Below are 18,139 nucleotides of genomic sequence, written 5' to 3'. Positions count from 1 at the left end.
CGGTGCGCGGGCTCAAAGGCACATTTACGTCGGGACGGCTGTCAGGCGGGAGGAAGTGTTCTTACTAGGGCAGGGTCGCTTTCGACTGAGACTTCAGCACCACAGACAGCGGCCCGACGGTCTGGCCGAGGGCGCTACGGGATGCTTAGCGCGGGGCCCCTAATCCGGGAGTCACAGCCTCCACCCTACCCTCGTCCCTGCACGCCCTTTTAGGTTCCAGACTGTCCGAGAATGCCATCAAATCCAGCGAGGAGAACCTAATTTGACCAATCAGGGACTGTCTTCGAGAGAACCAATTGTGGGAGGATGCCCTCGAGATTGAGCCAATGAGACAGCGCGCAGCAGAGAGCCCTGCACGCTGGATGGAGAGAACAGGCCAATCACAGTGGCCCGCGCAATCTGGGCGGTGGCGTTGCAGGTCCCTGGTGGGTGGCCCCCTCTTGGGTTTGCCGGGGCGACCTGGGCTGCCGACCCTAGAGACCCCGAGCGAAGGCTTGTTCCCACCCCTTGTTCCTCCCGGCTCCTATTGCAAACTGCCTGTGCCGGGAGGGGAGCTCCTCCTGGGCGCGCGGACCCGGCTGCGGTTTCCATGGAAACTGTTGGGTCTGGATGTTCGAGGATAGCGAAGGGGACTGAGCCCTGGGAGATTTGGGGAGCTCGTGTGGGTGGCCCCAGCGGCCGGACTTGCTCATACTCGCCGACACTTCCATCCCTGGTTGGGATAACCCCTGGTCCGAAGTGTAAAATGAAGCCTAGCTGCGGCCCCGCCCCCACGGGCTGGTGAGGAGCCAAGGGACCAATCTGCGCGTGGCGCCACTGGGCTCCCTCGGGCACGTGCCCGGGCTCGCGGATGCGGTCCCCGGGGTCACGTGGCTGCAGCCACCAGGGCCCACGCAGCTTGCGCGCCACCTGGCGGCCGCCGGCCTCGTATCGCTCCCCGCTTCTCTTGCTAGCGACCAGCAGGAGGCGGCGGCGGCCTCAGCATCCTCCTCTGGGAAATGGGGCCAGGGCAGCCGCCCCGTCGCTGCCAACTTCCCTCCCCACCAAGGCTTCCTGTTCCAGGAACAAGCCGAGCCGTTCTACCTCGGGGTTTTGGCACTGGCTGTTCCTTCGCCCTGGGATTTGCCTCCTCCAGCTCTCTTCAGGGACGGAACCTCTTTGTCATTCTGGTCTACACTCAAATGCCACCATCTCAGAGAGGACCGCCCTGACCACCGACTTAAACAGCCAGAAACTAACATCACTCTATTTCCTGCAGGGTGTTTGTCACAGCTGTAGACGTCTTACTTAGGGATCTACTGAACATCTCCCCAACCGGTCCCTGAGCTCCCTGACGGTGGGGAATGTGTGTTCCGTGGGGGGAATTAGGAGTGGGCATGAGGATCCTGAGTCTTGGGAGATGTCCAGTGGCGTCCCAGGCTCCCAAACTCCCACCCGTGGGCCTGTGACAAGGGAGTGTTGGGAGCTGCCAGGTCCAGAGAGCTGAGGCCTAGCAGAAGCTGTCAAGAAAAGGGCATCTTCTGGCCTGCAGGGTCATCACCGCCTGCCTTAGCCTTGCTCAGGAAGGGACAAAGATGGAGACGAGGGGCCCGCCCACCCCACTCCAATCATCCAGGCCTAGGGGAAGGGCGTCTCCTTTCTCGCTCTTTAATCTCGCTCTGCTCTCTTGACACAGTTCTAGCAGTGCAAGCCCCAGGCACCACCTCCAGAGATAGGGTGGGGTTGGGGGGGGACCAGCCCCGGGGCAGGGCAGGGGCGCCTCCTTCCGGCCGGCGGTCCGGGAGGCCCCCGCGGCTGTCCAGGCCCCGGCAAGCCCGGGCATCGTGTCCGAGCAGACAAATAAATAGGGGCGATCAGTGGTTGGATGGGTCAGGCTGGCTTGTGGTCCGGGTGGCTTTTGAGTGTGTGAAACTTGACACTGTCCAGCTTCTCGAAGCGCTTCCCACAGCGCTCGCACGTGAAGTTGTATTGCACCTCGGCCGTGTGCTTCTTCATGTGCCAGTTGAGCGAAGCGCGCTGTCGGCACTGGTAGCCACAGATCTCGCACCTGCCGGGAGCCGGCGGGCGACACCGGGAGCGGGGTCAGACTGGGGTGGGGCCGCATTGGGGGCGGGGCCCAAGCTACAAGGACCCAGCCGGCCGCCCGCCCCGCCCCCAACCCTAGGGGTGGACCCGCCCTCTGCGGGTACAGGCCCAGACCTCCCCCCTCCCCCGCAGGCCCCCCATCAACTTCACGGGGAACCCTGTTACTCACTGCAGGGGCGTCTCGCCGGTGTGCGTGCGACGGTGTACCTCCAGGTGGTTCTTCCTCTTGAAGGACTTGCCGCAGGTTTCGCAGGTGAATTCACGGACACCTGGGGGAGATGCGGGGCTGAGCACGCCGCCGTCGGGGGCGGGGGCTGCTGAACGTCTCTGCCGCGCTGCCGAAACCGGGTTCCCTGGCGGGCTCCCAGCCCTCCGGGTGCAGGGACACCAGATCCCGCAAACTCTGCTGACTCTAATTACGAGGGCGGTTAATACCAAGGGCAGCTCACGACCCCGGATAAGGCTCAGAGGCTGTAGGGGAAGGCTCCGGGGCAGAGCGGAGATGTGAGCTCGGCTTCCCGGGAGGCACCAAATGCAAACTGTCAAGCCAAAGTGGGTCTGAATTTGACCCCAATATTTGAACTTCGGGGCGACTTCACATAAAAATCCAAGGTTCCCACCTCTTGAAAAATCTGAAGCCGTCCCCTCCCGCTGGATACAGGCACCACAGCTACCCACGGAGTCAGCAGCCAGCGCCCTGGGGATCAGTGCCAGGGAGGCGGGCAGTCCTATGCCTGGGGACCCAGTGCTCCTTGGGGTTTCAGCCCGCCTGCCCCCGCCCTAGATCCAAAGCCCATGACCCTGTGCCCCTTGCTGCCAGCGCCACCGGGGGGCCTGACCTGAATGGATGATCATGTGTCGCCGCAGGTGGTTGGATAAATAGAACTTCTTGCCACAGCCAGGGTGTGGACACACCTTGGTCTTCCCTTTCCGATGTACCAGATTGACATGGTTCTGCAGGCAAGAGGGGCAGGAGTGGGGCTGTGGGTGCCATGGGCCCACCTCCAGGGTTATCCACGGTGGGGACAGACAAGCGTAGCTGGGAGGCAGGCTGGGGCCAGCCTTTCTCGGGGAGCCAAGAGGGGGGCCCTTGCCCTTGCCCTTGCAAGGGCCTCCTGGCTCTGAGCAAAGGCTCAGGGACACAACTGGGATCAGCCACAGCTTTCTTGGGCACCACCGACAGCCAAGGCCTGGGCTGGGGCATCAGGCAGCCTCGTCATAACCTTGCGGTGGGGCCCTGCTCTTGGCCCGGTTTTATGGATGGGGAGATGAGGCTCCAGGGGCAGAGGGTTTGGCCCATGTCTCATGGGTGGGCAGTGGCAGGCTTGGCCTGGGTTCCAGGGCTCTCAGTCCCGAGGCAGGCTTTGCCATGGAGCTGTGCTGCACCCACAGTCCAGGCGGGCAGGCCCCTCAGTCATTCTTTTGTTCTTTTATTCTTCCACTCACCAGCACGTCTGTAGTTCTAGGGCCCAGCACTAGGCTCGGCACCCGATAGATGCTCAACACAATGCTGGAAAATGAGACCAGGCGAATTCAAAGGCCTACTGGTGCCACCTCCTGCCACAGGTGGGAATGTGGCAGGACAGTCTCTGCCCTTGGGGCATCCCATCCAGGCTCCTGGGGACAAACTACAGGGACGTCCTGACGGTGTGGTGACCTGGGGCTTGCAGACCCCTCTGGACCTGGGGGCGGCTGGGGGGACTTCCTGGTGGAGGGACCTCCCGAGCCAAGCCCGGAGAAGAAGTATCCGGAGCCAAGAAGGTGGCCGGCGCAAAGGCAGGCTGAGTCCAGGCTGACTAGAAGGCAGGACAAAGGCACTGGAGAGCAAGAAGGGGAGGCAACGAGGTGACACCTGGCACCCTGTGGCCAAGGCGGGGTCAGTGAAAAGCTACTGAGAGGTGGGCATGTGGGAGGCAGGCCAGTGGCACCTGGTGGGGCCAAGTGGGGCCATCCGTGAGCCACACTGCCCAGACGCCTGCACAAAGGCAGCGGGAAAAGGAAGCAGGCCCTGCTCAGCCTGCTGGGCCAGTCGTCTCACCTGGAAACTGCTGAGGGCCACGTAGACCTGGCTGCAGCCCTCATAGGGGCAGTGGAACATCTCCAGCAGACCGTCGGCGTCCATCACCCGAGTCCTCTTGCTGCGTCGCCTCCTGGAGGGGAAGGGGCCCATGGCATCAGGGGTGTCACACCAGGCTGGCTGTGGGCCTGTGGGCTGCTCCTCGTCCCAGCCCCCTGCTGCCCAGGCACCCACTTCTCAGGCTCCTTGGGGATCTCGTAGATGATGGCCGACATGTCACTGCCGTCCAGCTCCTCCCCGTCCACCTCTGCTTCCGGTTCCGTGCTCTCAGGTACCGTCGCCGCCAGCTCCGCCAGCTCTGGGGCCACAGGCTCCTCCTTCTCCTCCTTCTTAAGCATGTACAAGTCCTCCTTCTCTACGGGGGCAGACACGGGGTGGGTGTCCGTGGGGGGGACTTGCGTGGTGAAGCTGGCTCCAGGGCCACCCCTCCCTCCCTCCACCCCAACCCCTGCCGGAGACCCCAGCAGCCCTCCCTGGACTGGCATGGCCCCCCTCCTGGCCCCGCCAGACCTTTCTTGGTCTCGATGCCTGCCAAGGCGGCAGGGTCTGTGGTGCTGGGCTGGCTGCCCTCAGGCTCCGTCTGGGTGTAGGCCGCCACACCCTCCATCACCGCGCAGGGCACCTCATCCCCCAGACCCCCAGTGGGGGCACCGCTGCCTGCTGCCACATTGAGGTGGATGCCCTCAGCTGTGAGGGCATCGTAGCCGGGGCCGGCGATGATGATCACCTGTGAGCCAGGCACCATGCCCGGCATGGGACAGCTGGCGACCACCTCGCCCAGTGCCTCCTGGGGCATGTTCTCAAAGAGGGTGCCGGGACCCGGGCCCACTTGTACGGGCACCGGCACACACACCACTGTCTCCAGGGCCTCAGGCCCGCTGCCTGCTGGGTTGGGGCACAGCGGGGTGCCCTGCTCAGCCACGCTCTCCATGTGGTGGACGTCGAAGGGGATGTGCACGCCTTCCTGCGTGATGAGCCCACTGCTGTCTGCCGGGCTGGTGGGGGTGATCGCCGCCGCTGCCGCCGCAGCTGCCACCTTAGCCGACTGGCCCTCAGGGGGCTCCTCGGAGTCGGAGCCTGAGCCAGAGCTGGAAGAGTCGGAGCTGCCAGCTGCCAGGCCATTGCCCACTGTGGTGACAGAGGAAAGGGGATGGTCACGATAGCAACAGTGGCGGCAACAGTATCTGTCAAGGGCTTACTGGGGGCTGGGCACGGTTACCCCCTCAGAGCCACAAACCCCTCTCATTTCTCAGTCCCCCTTGTGCCCCAACCACCCCTGCTCCTCAGAGACGCTCTCCTCCCTCAGCCTCAGACCCGAATTCTAGGTTTCTGGCCCCTCTCTGGTGGCCCTATGGGGCCAGGCTTGGGCTGAGAGACTCCCTGCCCCCACTAATCATGTGTCTTTGGTGACCAGCCCCCCTCCTGAAGCTGTCTAGGGGACCCTGCCTGAGTCACCGAGATTAGCACGGACTCAGGTGTGTTCCAAAGGGGCCCCTTATGAAAGGGGCTTGTGACGAACAAGGAAGAACATTCCCATTACTCGGGAAATTCCAAGGGTTTTAGGAGCTCTGTGCCAGGAACCAGGGAGAGAGGTCAAATGCAGATTTTCATTACACTGCCCTCACCCATACCCCATGTCTCCATGTGGACAGCTTCGGCCTGGACCTCCTGTGGGGCTGGGGACTCTTACCTCCCACTGCCTCTTCTGCTGCCCCCAGGGGGGGTCTCACAGCCACCTGAGAGTCCACTCAGTAATTCTGGGCTCTGAATCTTCCCTAAGAAAAAGCCCACCCCCTTCGCAGACATCCCTGTCTCAGGGGTTGATGGCGGCTCTGTCCTTCCAGGTGCTCAGGCCAAACCAAGTCCGAGGACTGCCCCGACTTCTCTTTCTCTCACAGCCACTTTCAGTTTGTCAGCAAACCCCACTGGCACTCCATCCTCGTATTTAGGGATACTAGGCAGGCTCCGGCCTCAGGCCCTTTGCACTTGCTGTTTGTTCTGCCTGAAAACTCTTCTCTCAGACACCTACAGGGGCTTTCTCCCTCACCTCCATCAGACCTTTTCCTAAAATGCTATTAATTCACGGAAGCCTCTGACCCTCTTATCTCAGCATTCTTTCTCTCCTTAATTTTCCTCCGAAATACCACCCTCTGCTATACTCTAGATTTTAATTATTTATCTTGTTTCCTCTCTGCTTCCCCTCTAGATCATAAGCTCCACAAGGATGGGGGGCCGTGGGCACAGGCCCCAGGGCCCAGAAGGCCGCCTGGTGCACACTGAGCAAATGGTTGTAAAAACGAATGAATCTCAGCCTGATGTTGTGATGGAGGTCAACGAGACCAACATTTTGCCCAGGTTATTTCATGCTAAAGTCCACACATGGAGAGAAAAGGGGACAGAAAAATCAAGGGCTGACTCTCGGTTACATACTCATGACAGACTCAGGGCACACTGTCTGGAGACCACGCGTCCTACCCTCCCAGAAGGTCACACGGGGCACACAGACTCTGGGGCCAGACTTCGGGGCTGGGATCTTGGTGCTCCTCCCACCAGCTGTGTGATGTGGGGGCCTTACATAACCTCTCTGGGCCTGAGAATAAGTTGGAACCTTCCCCAGGGGCTGTTTGGAGTAATGAGGAAATATGTGTAAAGGGCCTAGGACAGTACTAGGCTCTGAGTAAGCACCCTACCAATGTTTTCTATTATTATTCTTATCGTAATGCCCCATCCCTGACTCAAGGCCCCCAGATGGCAGCAGGGGTGGGGTAGGGGGATCAGCCCCTCCTTGTAACACCCTGTAATCTGCAGGGTGAGTTGAGTCCCTGGGCTCCACTGTGAGGCAGGGGGGCAGTCACCCAGTGTGCTGCAGGGGGACAGCCTGGGGGTTCGCCTGCCTCCCCAGCTATAGCTTCGGACTGTGAGGGGCCAGACTGTGCTTCTTACGAGGTGATCACGGTCTGAATCACAGAAATGGCCTCTCACAGTGCCGGCAGGAGGTGCGCCTACTTCGTGAGAAGCAGGCATCCCAGGCAGAGAGCTGATAAGGGAGCTGCTGAGGGAACCGGGCTGGGACAGGGGACACAGCCCCTCCCCCTCCCAGCAGCCGCAGCAGAACCCCCCAACTGTTCATCCCAGCGTTCACTCCTGAGAGCCAGATCCCCCAGCCACTGGTGTCACAGTTGGGTGGGGGTACAAGGGGGCTCCTCTTGGTGCCATCCCCAGCCCAGCGGACCCATCACCAGAAGGGTCAGTCACAGTTCGTCCCAGGGCCTTGGTTTGCCCTACTGTAGCCAAGGGGGGCTGATGGAAGAGCTGTAGGGAGGACTCAGGGTGGGTTGAGTTGGCAGAGGGGGCGGTACCTGGAGCGGGGAGAGGACGGCCGAGGGGCCGGCTGCACGGTGGGCTGCGGCTGACACACATGGGATGGCTGTTGGCCGGGGGGCCCACCTGGAACAGCTCTCGCCCACGGCTTCCCCTCGGCCAGCTGGGATGCCACCTGCTCTGTGATTCCTGCCAGGGCAGGCTCAGCCCTGGCGACTGACCTCACCCTCGGCCCCGGCAGGGCACCTGGCAGTGGCCCCGTTGCTCCTTCTCACAGCTGAAGCCGAGATCCTGAGGCCACCCGCGCGCCTCCTCTGCTCCCCTACCAGGGCCAACTGGGCCTCGGGAACTGAGTCCCTCCTGGTCCTGCTGCCTGGTCCTGCTGCTTGCTCAGGACATGTGACCCACATGGGGTGGCAGACGAGGGGCAGAGCAGGGAGAGACAGATGGGGGAAAGGGAGTGGAGTGTGGGGGAGACAGGGAGATACTGGGGGGGCAGGGAGAAGGCAGGAGACAGAAGGCAGAGGATGAAACAGAAGAGTGAGCGAGGGAGGGGGAATGAAAGAGAGCTCACGAACAGAGAATGGGGAGGAAGGAGGAGCACAGGGCAGAGAGGGGAAGAGGATGAGGCTGGGAGAGACAGCCCAGACCCGAAAGGGAAAGGGCCAGGGAAAACAGAGGAGGCAGAGGCCAGGAGAGCTGCCGAGCCTGAGGACGCCCAGCACCCACCCCTCCCTCCAGCCACGGAGCCAGGTTTCCCGACCCACAGCCCGCTGGCCTCAGGCACAGGTGGGCCAAGCTGTCACAGCTGTCCCTCTGGGAAATGGGGGCCACTGCCTCTCAGCCCCAGAAGGACTTGGAAGATGGCAGGCCAGCCTGCAGGGCCGGGGCGCTGTCTCTCTGCTCCTGTTTCCAGGCCAACGAGACCACGAGGGCAGGGAGTCCCGGGCAACACGGCCCCAGAGGAGCCGTAGAGCCCTCGTCCCTCAGACCCACCTTTGTCACTGTCAGGGTCTGACTCGCTGAGGGGCTTCAGGGGCGAGTGCAGGTCCTGGAAGTAGCGGTGGCCGGCCTCACACTGCCACACGGCTGTGGTGTACAGGCCAAAGGTGGGGTCCAGCTCAGCCAGGTGCGGCTCGTACGGGCAGCGGTGCTTGTGGTCCTCGTACCAGATCACCACGTTCTTTAGGCAGTTCACGTTGCGTCGCCTCCCTGCACACACAGGGCAGGGCACGGGGTCAGGGACAGTGATCGCCAGCCCCCTGCCCCCTCATCCAGAGCCCCAGGATGCCCTGGCCTTCTTGCTCCCCGGGCGGTGAGACACCTTCCTGCATCCTGTCCAGGCCTGTCCCCCGTCTGCAGATGAAGAAACAGGCTCTGCGAGGTGAGGTCTGCGCTGATGAGAATGGAGACAGGCCACAGGGTCCTCACTGATAAGGGAAACCACATGAACCATGGAGCCCGGCGTGTGATAGGTGGTCAGCGGCTGCTTACTATTAAGAGACTTGGCCCGGACCCGCTGAGTCCCCTCTGCCCTCGTCTCTCTGCTCCTACATTTGTCCCACTACCAGTCTACTCAGTCTGCAGCAGAGGGCACCTGCTGCAAACGCTTGAGTCTGGCCATGCCCTCCTCAGCCCAGAAGCCACCAGGGCTCCTACCTGGCTGGGGGTAAAAGGCAAAGTCCTCCCCAGAGCCACCAGGCCCTGCTCTGCCTTTCTCCTTATCACTGCATCCCAGCCTCATGGCTTCCTCCCTGTTCCGGAAACCGCACAGGGTACGGCCCTGCCTCAGGGCCTTTGTGCAGACTGTGTCTCCTTCCAGATGATGGCCTTGCCCTTTCCCCTTCACTCAGGCCTTTCCTTCAGTCTGCCGTCCCCTCTCCAGTGTCCTTCTAGCTGACCTGACTTGCTCTTCTTTTTTTTCCAGGAAGTACCCAGATCCCATCTGTGTTTCTGTCTTCCCTGCTAGAGTGCCAGCTCCCCAAGGGCGGGGACACCTGTCTGTTGGTCCTCTTGTGTCCCCAGTGCCTACGCAGGGCCTAGCACATAGTATGCTTGCTGGATGAGTTGACGCTTCAGGGAGGTGGGCCCAGTGGAGCCTGACTGCGGGGTTCAAACTCTGACTGCCACTTTGTAGCCGGGTGGATCCCGCTTCTCTGAACATCAGCCACCTCCTCCGGGCCAGGGGCGAGTACCCATCCCCACTCCTGCGGGCTGCCAGAGGGCAGGCAGGGACAACATGGACAGGGCATGGGACAGGGCTGGGTACACTCTGAATGCTCAAGAAATGGAATCTGTGATTTGTCTAACGATGCTGGTCTTGCAGCCAACGGGGAGGAAACCATCCTCCTGATCTTCCAGGTTGGGAGATGAGGAGGGTGCCCAGAAGGGTCCTGGGGCCTAGGGATGTTGTCTGGGGACTTCAACCCTGTGATGACCATGGGGACAACAGGGACCCCGCCCCTAGCCGCCCCTCCAGACCGCACTTGTCTCCTTATCTCCCTCCTCACCCCTTTGGGTCTTGGAGGCCACTGGCTTAGCTCGGCCCTCGCCTCTGACAACTGTGAGAGGGGCGGGACTCACGGCCACCAGATGGCTGTTCCTGGACCGCTGGCCCTTACCCTGCTGGACAAGGACTGAGACCCACAGCGTGGGGGCTCAGAGGTTGCGGCCAGGGGGCAGGAGGGACGCGCGGCAGGCCTCCACTCCCACTGCTCGCGCCCTGCTCCCCTCAGCCTGGCATGTGACACGGCTCTTAAGGCCCCTGCACAAGCTGTTCCCTCTGCCCTGTCCAGCTCTTCCCTGGGTGACTCCCATGCATCAGGCAGGACAGTGCAGGAGCTAAGGGGACTGCTCGGGTGACATGGGTGTGTACTCTGGCCTGGCCCCTTGGCCTTTTATGTATGAAATGGGGGGGTGGGGTACCCCCACTAGGCACAGCACAGGTGCTGGTCCCCTTCCTGCCCCTGTCCCCAACCCCTCCGCAGGCCCAGCTGCGTCAGGCCCTTCCTCTGGGCCCCCAGTGTCCCTACTTCCCTGCCATGGCCCTGCTAGGCCTGTCCCTTGTCTTCCCCTGAGACCATGGGCTCTGGGAGGGCAGGGCTGGGTCTGGGCTGGTCCACTCAGCACTGTCCCATGCAGGCGCTCCACAGATGGGGCCTGACAATGAGTGAGGGAACGAACAACAAAGCCACTTGCTCCCAACACCCATCCCCTCCCTTCTGGCTGCACCCCCACTTACTTTTCTTCCGCTTTGGCTTTTTGGGGACTTGCTCCCAAGGCTTCCTGTAAGAGAGAGAGGCAGGGGGAGTGAACACAGGGCATGGCTGATGCTGAGCTAGTGACGGCACCCTGCTCCAAGGCCAAATTGTAGCTGTTGTCCTGTTTCCCCAGGGTCTGCATGTGGCCTCTCTCCTCCATGGACACCAGCCCTGGGACTGTGGTTTAGCATCACCATCCATTTCACCAAGTGGGAAAATGAGGCTGAGGAGTGAGGCTGCCTGCCCAGGGGCCTGTGGCCAGGGAATGGAGAACTCAGAAAAGGGTAACAGAAAATTAGCGTGGCAGGCAGAATTCTACACTGGCCCCACGATTCCTAACCCCGGGTCACACACTGTCTATAATCCTTTCCCCATGAGTGGGGCGGCCTGACAATGTGCTGGGATACCACTCCTGTACCTAGGTGACTTGGAATGAATTGGGAGGCAGTTTTCCAAGGTGGGCCTGGCCTAATCAGGGGAGCCCTTGAGTACGAGGATAGGAATGACCTATGAGGGGCTGGGACCTGAGAACAGCCTCTGGGAGCTGACAGCAATCCTGGAAGATGGCCTCAAGGCTGTGGGGACTTCAGCTGTACAACGCGGGGGCGGGGGGAATGAATTCTGCCAACGCTCCGAGGGAGTCTGGAAGCCACTCCTTCCCTAGCTGAGCCTCTGGATAAAGATGCGGCCAGCTGAAAGCCTTGTTTCAGCCCTGTGAGATCTTGAGCAGAAGATCCAGCCTAAACATGCTAGAGTCCTGACCCACAGAAATGTGAGATAATTCATGTGGTTTTAAGCCACTAGGTCCGTGGTTGTTTATTCCGTAACAAAAGGAAAAAAAAAAAGGACATTCATGGAGTCGGCCCTATACAGGGCCCAGCAGCTCCCACCCCTCAGGCTGGCTGAGATCCCTGCGGAGGCCATCAGGCCAAGCCAGGAGGGCTGGCCCTGCTAAGGACCCTGCCCCTGGCCCTAACTACAGGCTCTATGTGGGCCCCCACCCAAGGTGCTGCCCCCTCCATCAGTGCCGCCCCTGCAGCCAGCTCGGGCCCACATGCTCTGGTCACCATGCCACCTGCTTCTGGGGCCCTCCCCACTTTGGCCGGAGTGCAACACCCTGACCGTGTGCCGCCATGACAGAGGCCTCAGGGAGCCCAGGGCAAGGCCGGGCCTAAGCATTGCCCCCCCTCCCACAAGGATTTCCACCCCCAGATGGCCACCAGAACCGCTAGGTGGGATTCTGACCCGGTACTGTGGCCCAGCACTGGCTGTACCTGTGCTGAGGGCAGGTGTTTTGGAGTTAGTCCTCCTGAATCCGCTTGGGCTCCCTCTGCCTTCCTGACACCACGCTTCTGTATCTGCCCACCTGCTCTAGCTTCTCCCACATCCTTCTTTTTTTTTTTAAATAAAATTTATTTATTTAAGTAATCTCTACACCGGGGTACCTGGGTGGCTCCGTGGGTTAAGCATCTGACTCTTGATCTCAGCTCTGGACTCAGGGGTATGAGATCGCTCAGCAGGGAGTCTGCTTAAGATTCTCCCTTTCCTCTCTCTCTCTCTCCTCCTTCTGCCCCTCCCCCCACTTGCACTCTCTTTCTCTCTCGCCCTCAAATAAATAAAAAAATCTTAAAAAAATAAAGAAGTAATCTCTGCACCCAATGTGGGGTTTGAACTCATGAGCCCAAGATGAAGGGTCGCGTGCTCTTCCAACTGAACCAGCCAGATGCCCCTCATCCTTCCTTTTCTACGCTGCAGCAGGAGGCCCTGACACCCTGGGTGACCTTGTTTCCCCATGCCTCAGTTCCCCATCTGTAGCGTGGGATCATAACCGTCCCTTCCTTGTGGGCCTGGCGTGAGGTTATGTGCACTGCAAGAGCTTGGCGTGGCCCCGGGGGACTCATTAACTTCTCAGCAAGTGGTAGAGATGATCATTGCGATTACCGATGTTCTCACAGAGCCTGGCCCTGGAACGCTGGCCTCCCCGCTATGGCCCAGACTGTGCTTTCCACACAAATCATCCTGACAGGCAGTTCAGGGTCTCTTGTCAGCTTCACCATCTACCCCACCTGTCCAGGCTGATGACACCTGTCCTGGGACTGCACCCCGAGTCTGGTCCCAAGACAGTTCCCCAGGCTCCTCTTCCCCTGGCTCTGCCCTTGTCCAGGTCTCTGGCCGCCCCCATCCCAGATGCCTCCATCCCCTCCCACAGCTCTCTCCTTCCCTCCGAGGGGCAGGCTGGCCAAGTCCAAACACCCACGGCCGCCTCTGTGCGCTTAGAGCCTTGCCGTGACTGGGAACGGCGTTTGGTGCTGGGGACGGGCTGGGTGCCAGTCAGATCCAAGTTGAAGTCTCCTCTCTGCTCTTGACTAGCTGTGTGACCTTGAGCAGGTCTTGTTCCCTCTGAGCCTCAGTGTCCTCATCTGGGAAGTGGGGAAAACAGTGCCTCCCACACGGAGTCGCTGTGGCGATTAAACGAGGCCAGACCTCAAACTGCCTTCCCTCCCCCTGCCCACTTCTCCAGGTTCCAGCCCTTACACGTCGCCCTGTTTGAGGACAGCAGCTGCTGGGGCTTCCTTGGGGCTCTGCTTTCCCCGCAGTGGCCAGCCCCCAAAGGGTGCCCAGCAGCTCTCCTTCGCTCTCCTCTGCCATTTGCTTTCATGCTCAACTCCCTCATCCCCGCCAAGTGTCCCAACACACCATCAAGTCCTACCCTGGATTTAAATAATCTGGAGCCCCTTCCCTGCCAAGTCCTGCCCATTCCTCTCCCCACTCCCTTTGAGCTGTCTATACATGTGTGCAGTCTTCCTTTCTTCTCCTGCGTCTCTCTTGAGCCCCTCGAGTCAGGGTCTTCTCCACCACAAACTGTCCCGTTCCAGACCCTGGGGGTGGCTGCCTCCCTCGGCCCAGCAGTGTTAGACCGCAGATCCTTCCCTCGGCCTCCAGGACGCTGGCCCAGGGAGTTCTCTACCAGCCTCCTGGCTGCTGCTTCTCCCTCGTCTCCCTGACTTCTCTAATCACAGAGAGCGAGTGCCAGGCTCAGACCTCTGTGTGTACCTGCACCCCCTTAGCAACCTCCAGCACCGTACCATCACTGGCCTGGTGACCCCCAAACCCAGATCTCCCACCTGGACCTCTCCTAACCACACCGCTACCAGCACGCCTCCCCAATACTACATGTAGGGGTCTCCCAGACATCTCACACGTGAGCTGTTGTATTGTCCCCTGACCTGTCCCTTCTCTGTTACAGGCCCCTGCAAACTTCCAGGTGCTCAAGTCCAAACCTGGGGGTGTCGTTTCTCATATCCACACCCATCAGCAAACCCTGCTGGCCCTGATTTCAGCCACTCCTCCCCACTTCTGCACGGCCCCGCCTCACTCACCTGGACTGGTGCAGTCAGCTCCCTCCCGGTCTGCCAGCTCTGGCCCTCCCCTCCCAGAGCCTCAACATCGGAGTCCGGGTGCTTTTTCTGATTTTCTTGTTAACATTTTAAGATGTAAAAAGAAAAACTCAAACACATACAAAGCTAGAGAGAAGGGTGAACCTCCTAGAGACCATCCCCAGCATCAAAGACTGCCAGCTCTTGCATTGGTGGTTCAGTGGTAGAATTCTCGCCTGCCAAAGACTGCCAGCTCTTAGTCAACCTCGTTTCAGTGCAACCCTCACCCAATCCTCCTGCCACACATACCCTGGAGAGTGCTTCTGTTAAAATATAAGCCAGGTATGGGACCTCTCTGTCTGAAATTCTGTACTTAAAAAAAGCAAAGAAAAAAAATCCTATCGGGCCTCCCACTTAACTGGGAGGAAAAACCAGAGTCCTCCATGCAGTCTATAAGTTCCTGTCACCTTCCTGTCCTCATCTTTTCCCACTCTTCATCCTTTCATTGTGCTCCAGCCACATGGGTCTCCTCACTGCCCCATGTACACACCAGGCTGGGTTCTGCCTCAGGGCCTTTGCACCTGCCACTCCTTCTTCAAACACTCTTCCTGCAGTTATCTGCATGGCTTTCCCGGCCTCCTTCAGGTCTATACCCCGGCTGCTATCCTCTCACTGCAGCCCACCCTAACACCCTATTTAAGCCTCCAGCACCCCCTCCTGATTCCTCTTTCCCTATTTCACTTTTGTTCTTTACATAGCCCCATCAATCTCTCACATGTAATTTATTCATGATCATAAATAATAGTAAATGTAAAGTAATACAGTGGACAAGCCTTTGCACCGTGGACAAGCCTCCGCCCTCTGGCCTCTAAAATGGCGACTCCATAAGTCAGTGACTTTCTGTGCTGTTTCCTGCTGCACTGTTAGCACTCACGCCAGTGCCTGGCACACAGTGGGTGCTGATGAAGCATTCCCTAAACAAATGGGTACCGGAGACCCTGCTATTGGCCATTGTTTCCCTTTTCCCACTGGCTGCTAGGATGGTTCTGAGGCAAATTTATGGCCCATTCTCTGTTCCCACGTCTTGATGTCTTTTGAACCCCTCTGGTTGGGTTTTTAATTCACTATGCCACAAAACTGCCCTTGCCATGTCCCCTGTGACTTATGTTTCAATCCAATAGCACAGATCCTGGCCCCACCATGTCCCTCCTTTTCTTTTATCTTTTCTTTTTAAGTTTTATTTATTTATTTGAGAGAGAGTGCAGGCACAAGCAGTGGGGAGGGGCAGAGGCAGAGGGAGAGGCAGGCTCCCCGCCAAGCAGAGAGCTCAACGCAGGCCTGATCCTGGGACCCCGAGATGACAACCAGAGCCGAAGGCAGACGCCCAACTTACTGAACCACCCAGCACCTCTCCTTTCTCTTTTCATCCCACTTTTCATTTCTGTCTTCTAGTCCAAGTTGCACATAGTATTGAACTGAAATCTTCCAGGGACAAGACAGGTACAGATAATTGAAGAGTTGAAATAAGTGACCCCCTATCTCTGGTCACGTCCATTTCCCATGGAGACCCCTCGTTCAGTGTTTGTATTTTCCCGACTACCCATGTGTCCTGGGGTCCGGTTATTGCCATGTATGGCCTGGGCTGTCTCAGTGTCCTGGCCCCAGTCTTGCAGGACTACACAAACTGAGCTTCTGAAAATACCACTTTCAGGGGCCCCTGGGTGGCTCAGTGGGTTGAGCCTCTGCCTTTGGCTCAGGTCATGGTCTCAGGGTCCTTGGATCAAGCCCCGCATCGGGCTCTCCGCTCGGCAGGGAGCCTGCTTCCCCTCTTCTCTCTCTGTTAAATAAATAAATAAAATCTTTTTTAAAAAAATGAAAATACCACTTTCAGCTTAGGGACCTCCAGGAGCTCCCTCTGGCCAGTGGTTCTTAATTCCAGCTGCACAAAATGTCTCCCTGGCAGCTTTGCAGAAAAAAAGCAAAGGTCTGCAACTCTACCCAGATTAACTTCAGTAACTCCATTAATGTGTATGTGTGGGGGGGTGCCTGGGTGGCTCAGTCAGTTAAGCGTGCGACTATTGATTTCAGCTCAGGTCATAATCTCAGGGCTGTAAGACAGAGCTCCGCGACGGGTTCCACGCTGCACTGGGTGTGGAGCCTGCTTAAGATTCTTTCTCCTTCTCACTCTGCTCTCCCTTCACCCCCCACCATCCCCGCTTGCGCGGTCTAAAAAAAGGAAAAGAAACTCCAATAATGGAACACTAACTTGAGTTTTTTAAATGCCCAGCATTTCCTGATCTACTCTTGGGCATATAAGCCGGCCTGCCACCCCAGGGAGGCGGTGATGCAATTCAGAAGGATCTGGTTGATCCTTGACCCTTAGAATCTCCCCGCAGAGGAACATGCCAATGTGCAATGTGCGCAAATAAAAACCAGGGCACAAGGAGGATACTGTCGCAGCATTGCGACAGAGGACAAATATCATCATAACAACTAATACTTGGAGTGCTCACCTCGTGCCAACCACGTTCTAAGCCTTCTGCTGTATTTTAACTCATTTAATTGTCACGCCAACCTATTAGGCAGGAAGGGAAGAATTGCATCCACACTCCTCATTCTCAAGACTGAGACTCTTACAAAGGCCTGCCTTCTCCTACCCAAGCAGCTAACTTGGGACTTCCTCTTCACCACGAGTCTCCATGGGCTAAGGTGTTCGTTCCCCAGGAGCCAAGAGGTTTAAAGGAACGCGATCTGGATCGAGAGGAGTCTTTCTATGTCTGAGGTGGAGGGTCGTGGGAATGGGGCCCCACAGAGCCCCAGGAGGGACAGGGCTGCCTGGCCCAGTGTATCCAGTCACAGCCCCAGTCTGCACAGTAGGGGTTTTAGAGGATGAGGCATGTGAGATCCCAAGAACCAGCAAGGAAGAAGGGACATTAAGGCCTCAGGAGGCGGGGCCGCCCCTCGAGGGACTAGGTAGTTAGAACGCTTGGAGGTGGGGCCGGCACTGGGATTGGGCAGCCAGAAATCTGGTGGGCGTGGCCAAGTGCTAAGAGGCGGGTCGAGAGGCTGGGCGCCTCCTAGGATTGGGCAGTTGGAAAGCCGAGAGGCGGGGCCGCGAGCCAGGCGCGTCCCAGGACCGGCGGTAGGAGACCCAGGCCGGCGGCCCGGCCACTGGGCGGGGCTCACAGGTGCCGGGGGCGGGGCCGTGGGCAGAGGGGGCGGGACCAGGCTCAGCGGGGATGGGGGCGTCTCCTCCCTCGCTCGCTCCCTCCCTCCCTCTGGCCGGGCCCCCTCACCCGTGGCGGCCGCTACGCTGGCCGCGCTCCAGCGAGATGAGATAGGCTGCGAGCTTGGCGTCGCTCCAGCCGCTGCGGCGCCGCAGGTCCACCCAGGGCCCGTGCGCCTCGCCCAGGTACACACGCCGCACGTCGTACTTCTTCCGGGACTCGAGCCGCCGCCGGGCTCGGTCGGACTCCGTGAGCCGCGGCCGACCCCGCGCCTTGCGGCCCGCCGCGCCCTCCTCGGCCGCCGCCTCCCCGCTTGCGCCCGCCTCAGCCTCCGCCTCCGCCTCGGGCTCCGGCACCCGCTCCGCCATCCCCCCCTCCCTGGTTACCAACCTCCCCCGTTGTTAGGAGCCCGGCCGGAAGTGGCGCGCATCTTCCGCGCCGACGGGAAATTTCTCACGGACTTTCACTGTCCCAAGGCGCCAAGAGGAGACCGAGAGCAGAAACTGCGCATGCGCGCCACAAGCGCGAGCAGTGACCAGTTCTTAGCTTACTCTTTTCCTCAAACCTTTTAACTTCGCGGAGACCGAGGGAGGGGCTGAGGTTTGAGGCCAGCCGCGGGAAGAAAGTCCTAGATGAGCCCGTAGACCCTAGGAGGTAGGGGCTCCTCTCTCTACGTCTCATCCCGAATGCATCTTGGAGAGAACAAGGAAAGGGTAGGAGCGGTCAAGTGAAGGCAGAGGGAAAGCCTGGGGTCCGATCTGTCCGTCCCGGATGCTGCAGATCCGGGACTTG

At 59.6% G+C, this 18,139-nt stretch overlaps 1 protein-coding gene across 1 annotated transcript; it reads right to left on the bottom strand.

The window, feature by feature from the left end:
• Positions 1-1,633: 1,633 nt before the first annotated feature.
• Positions 1,634-17,739, bottom strand: ZNF653 (zinc finger protein 653). Its single transcript, XM_047701613.1, has 9 exons — positions 17,417-17,739; positions 10,725-10,768; positions 8,480-8,695; positions 4,673-5,290; positions 4,337-4,517; positions 4,124-4,235; positions 2,925-3,039; positions 2,255-2,354; positions 1,634-2,047 (listed from the first exon to the last, which is right to left on the bottom strand). The coding sequence occupies exons 1-9, from the start codon at positions 17,713-17,715 to the stop codon at positions 1,870-1,872; spliced, it is 1,863 nt and encodes a 620-aa protein (XP_047557569.1). The 5' UTR covers positions 17,716-17,739; the 3' UTR covers positions 1,634-1,869.
• Between the last annotated feature and the right edge of the window lie 400 nt (positions 17,740-18,139).

Source organism: Lutra lutra, chromosome 1, assembly GCF_902655055.1.
Source record: "Lutra lutra chromosome 1, mLutLut1.2, whole genome shotgun sequence".
NCBI lineage: Eukaryota > Metazoa > Chordata > Mammalia > Carnivora > Mustelidae > Lutra > Lutra lutra.
This window is presented reverse-complemented; position numbering and strand designations above follow the sequence as displayed.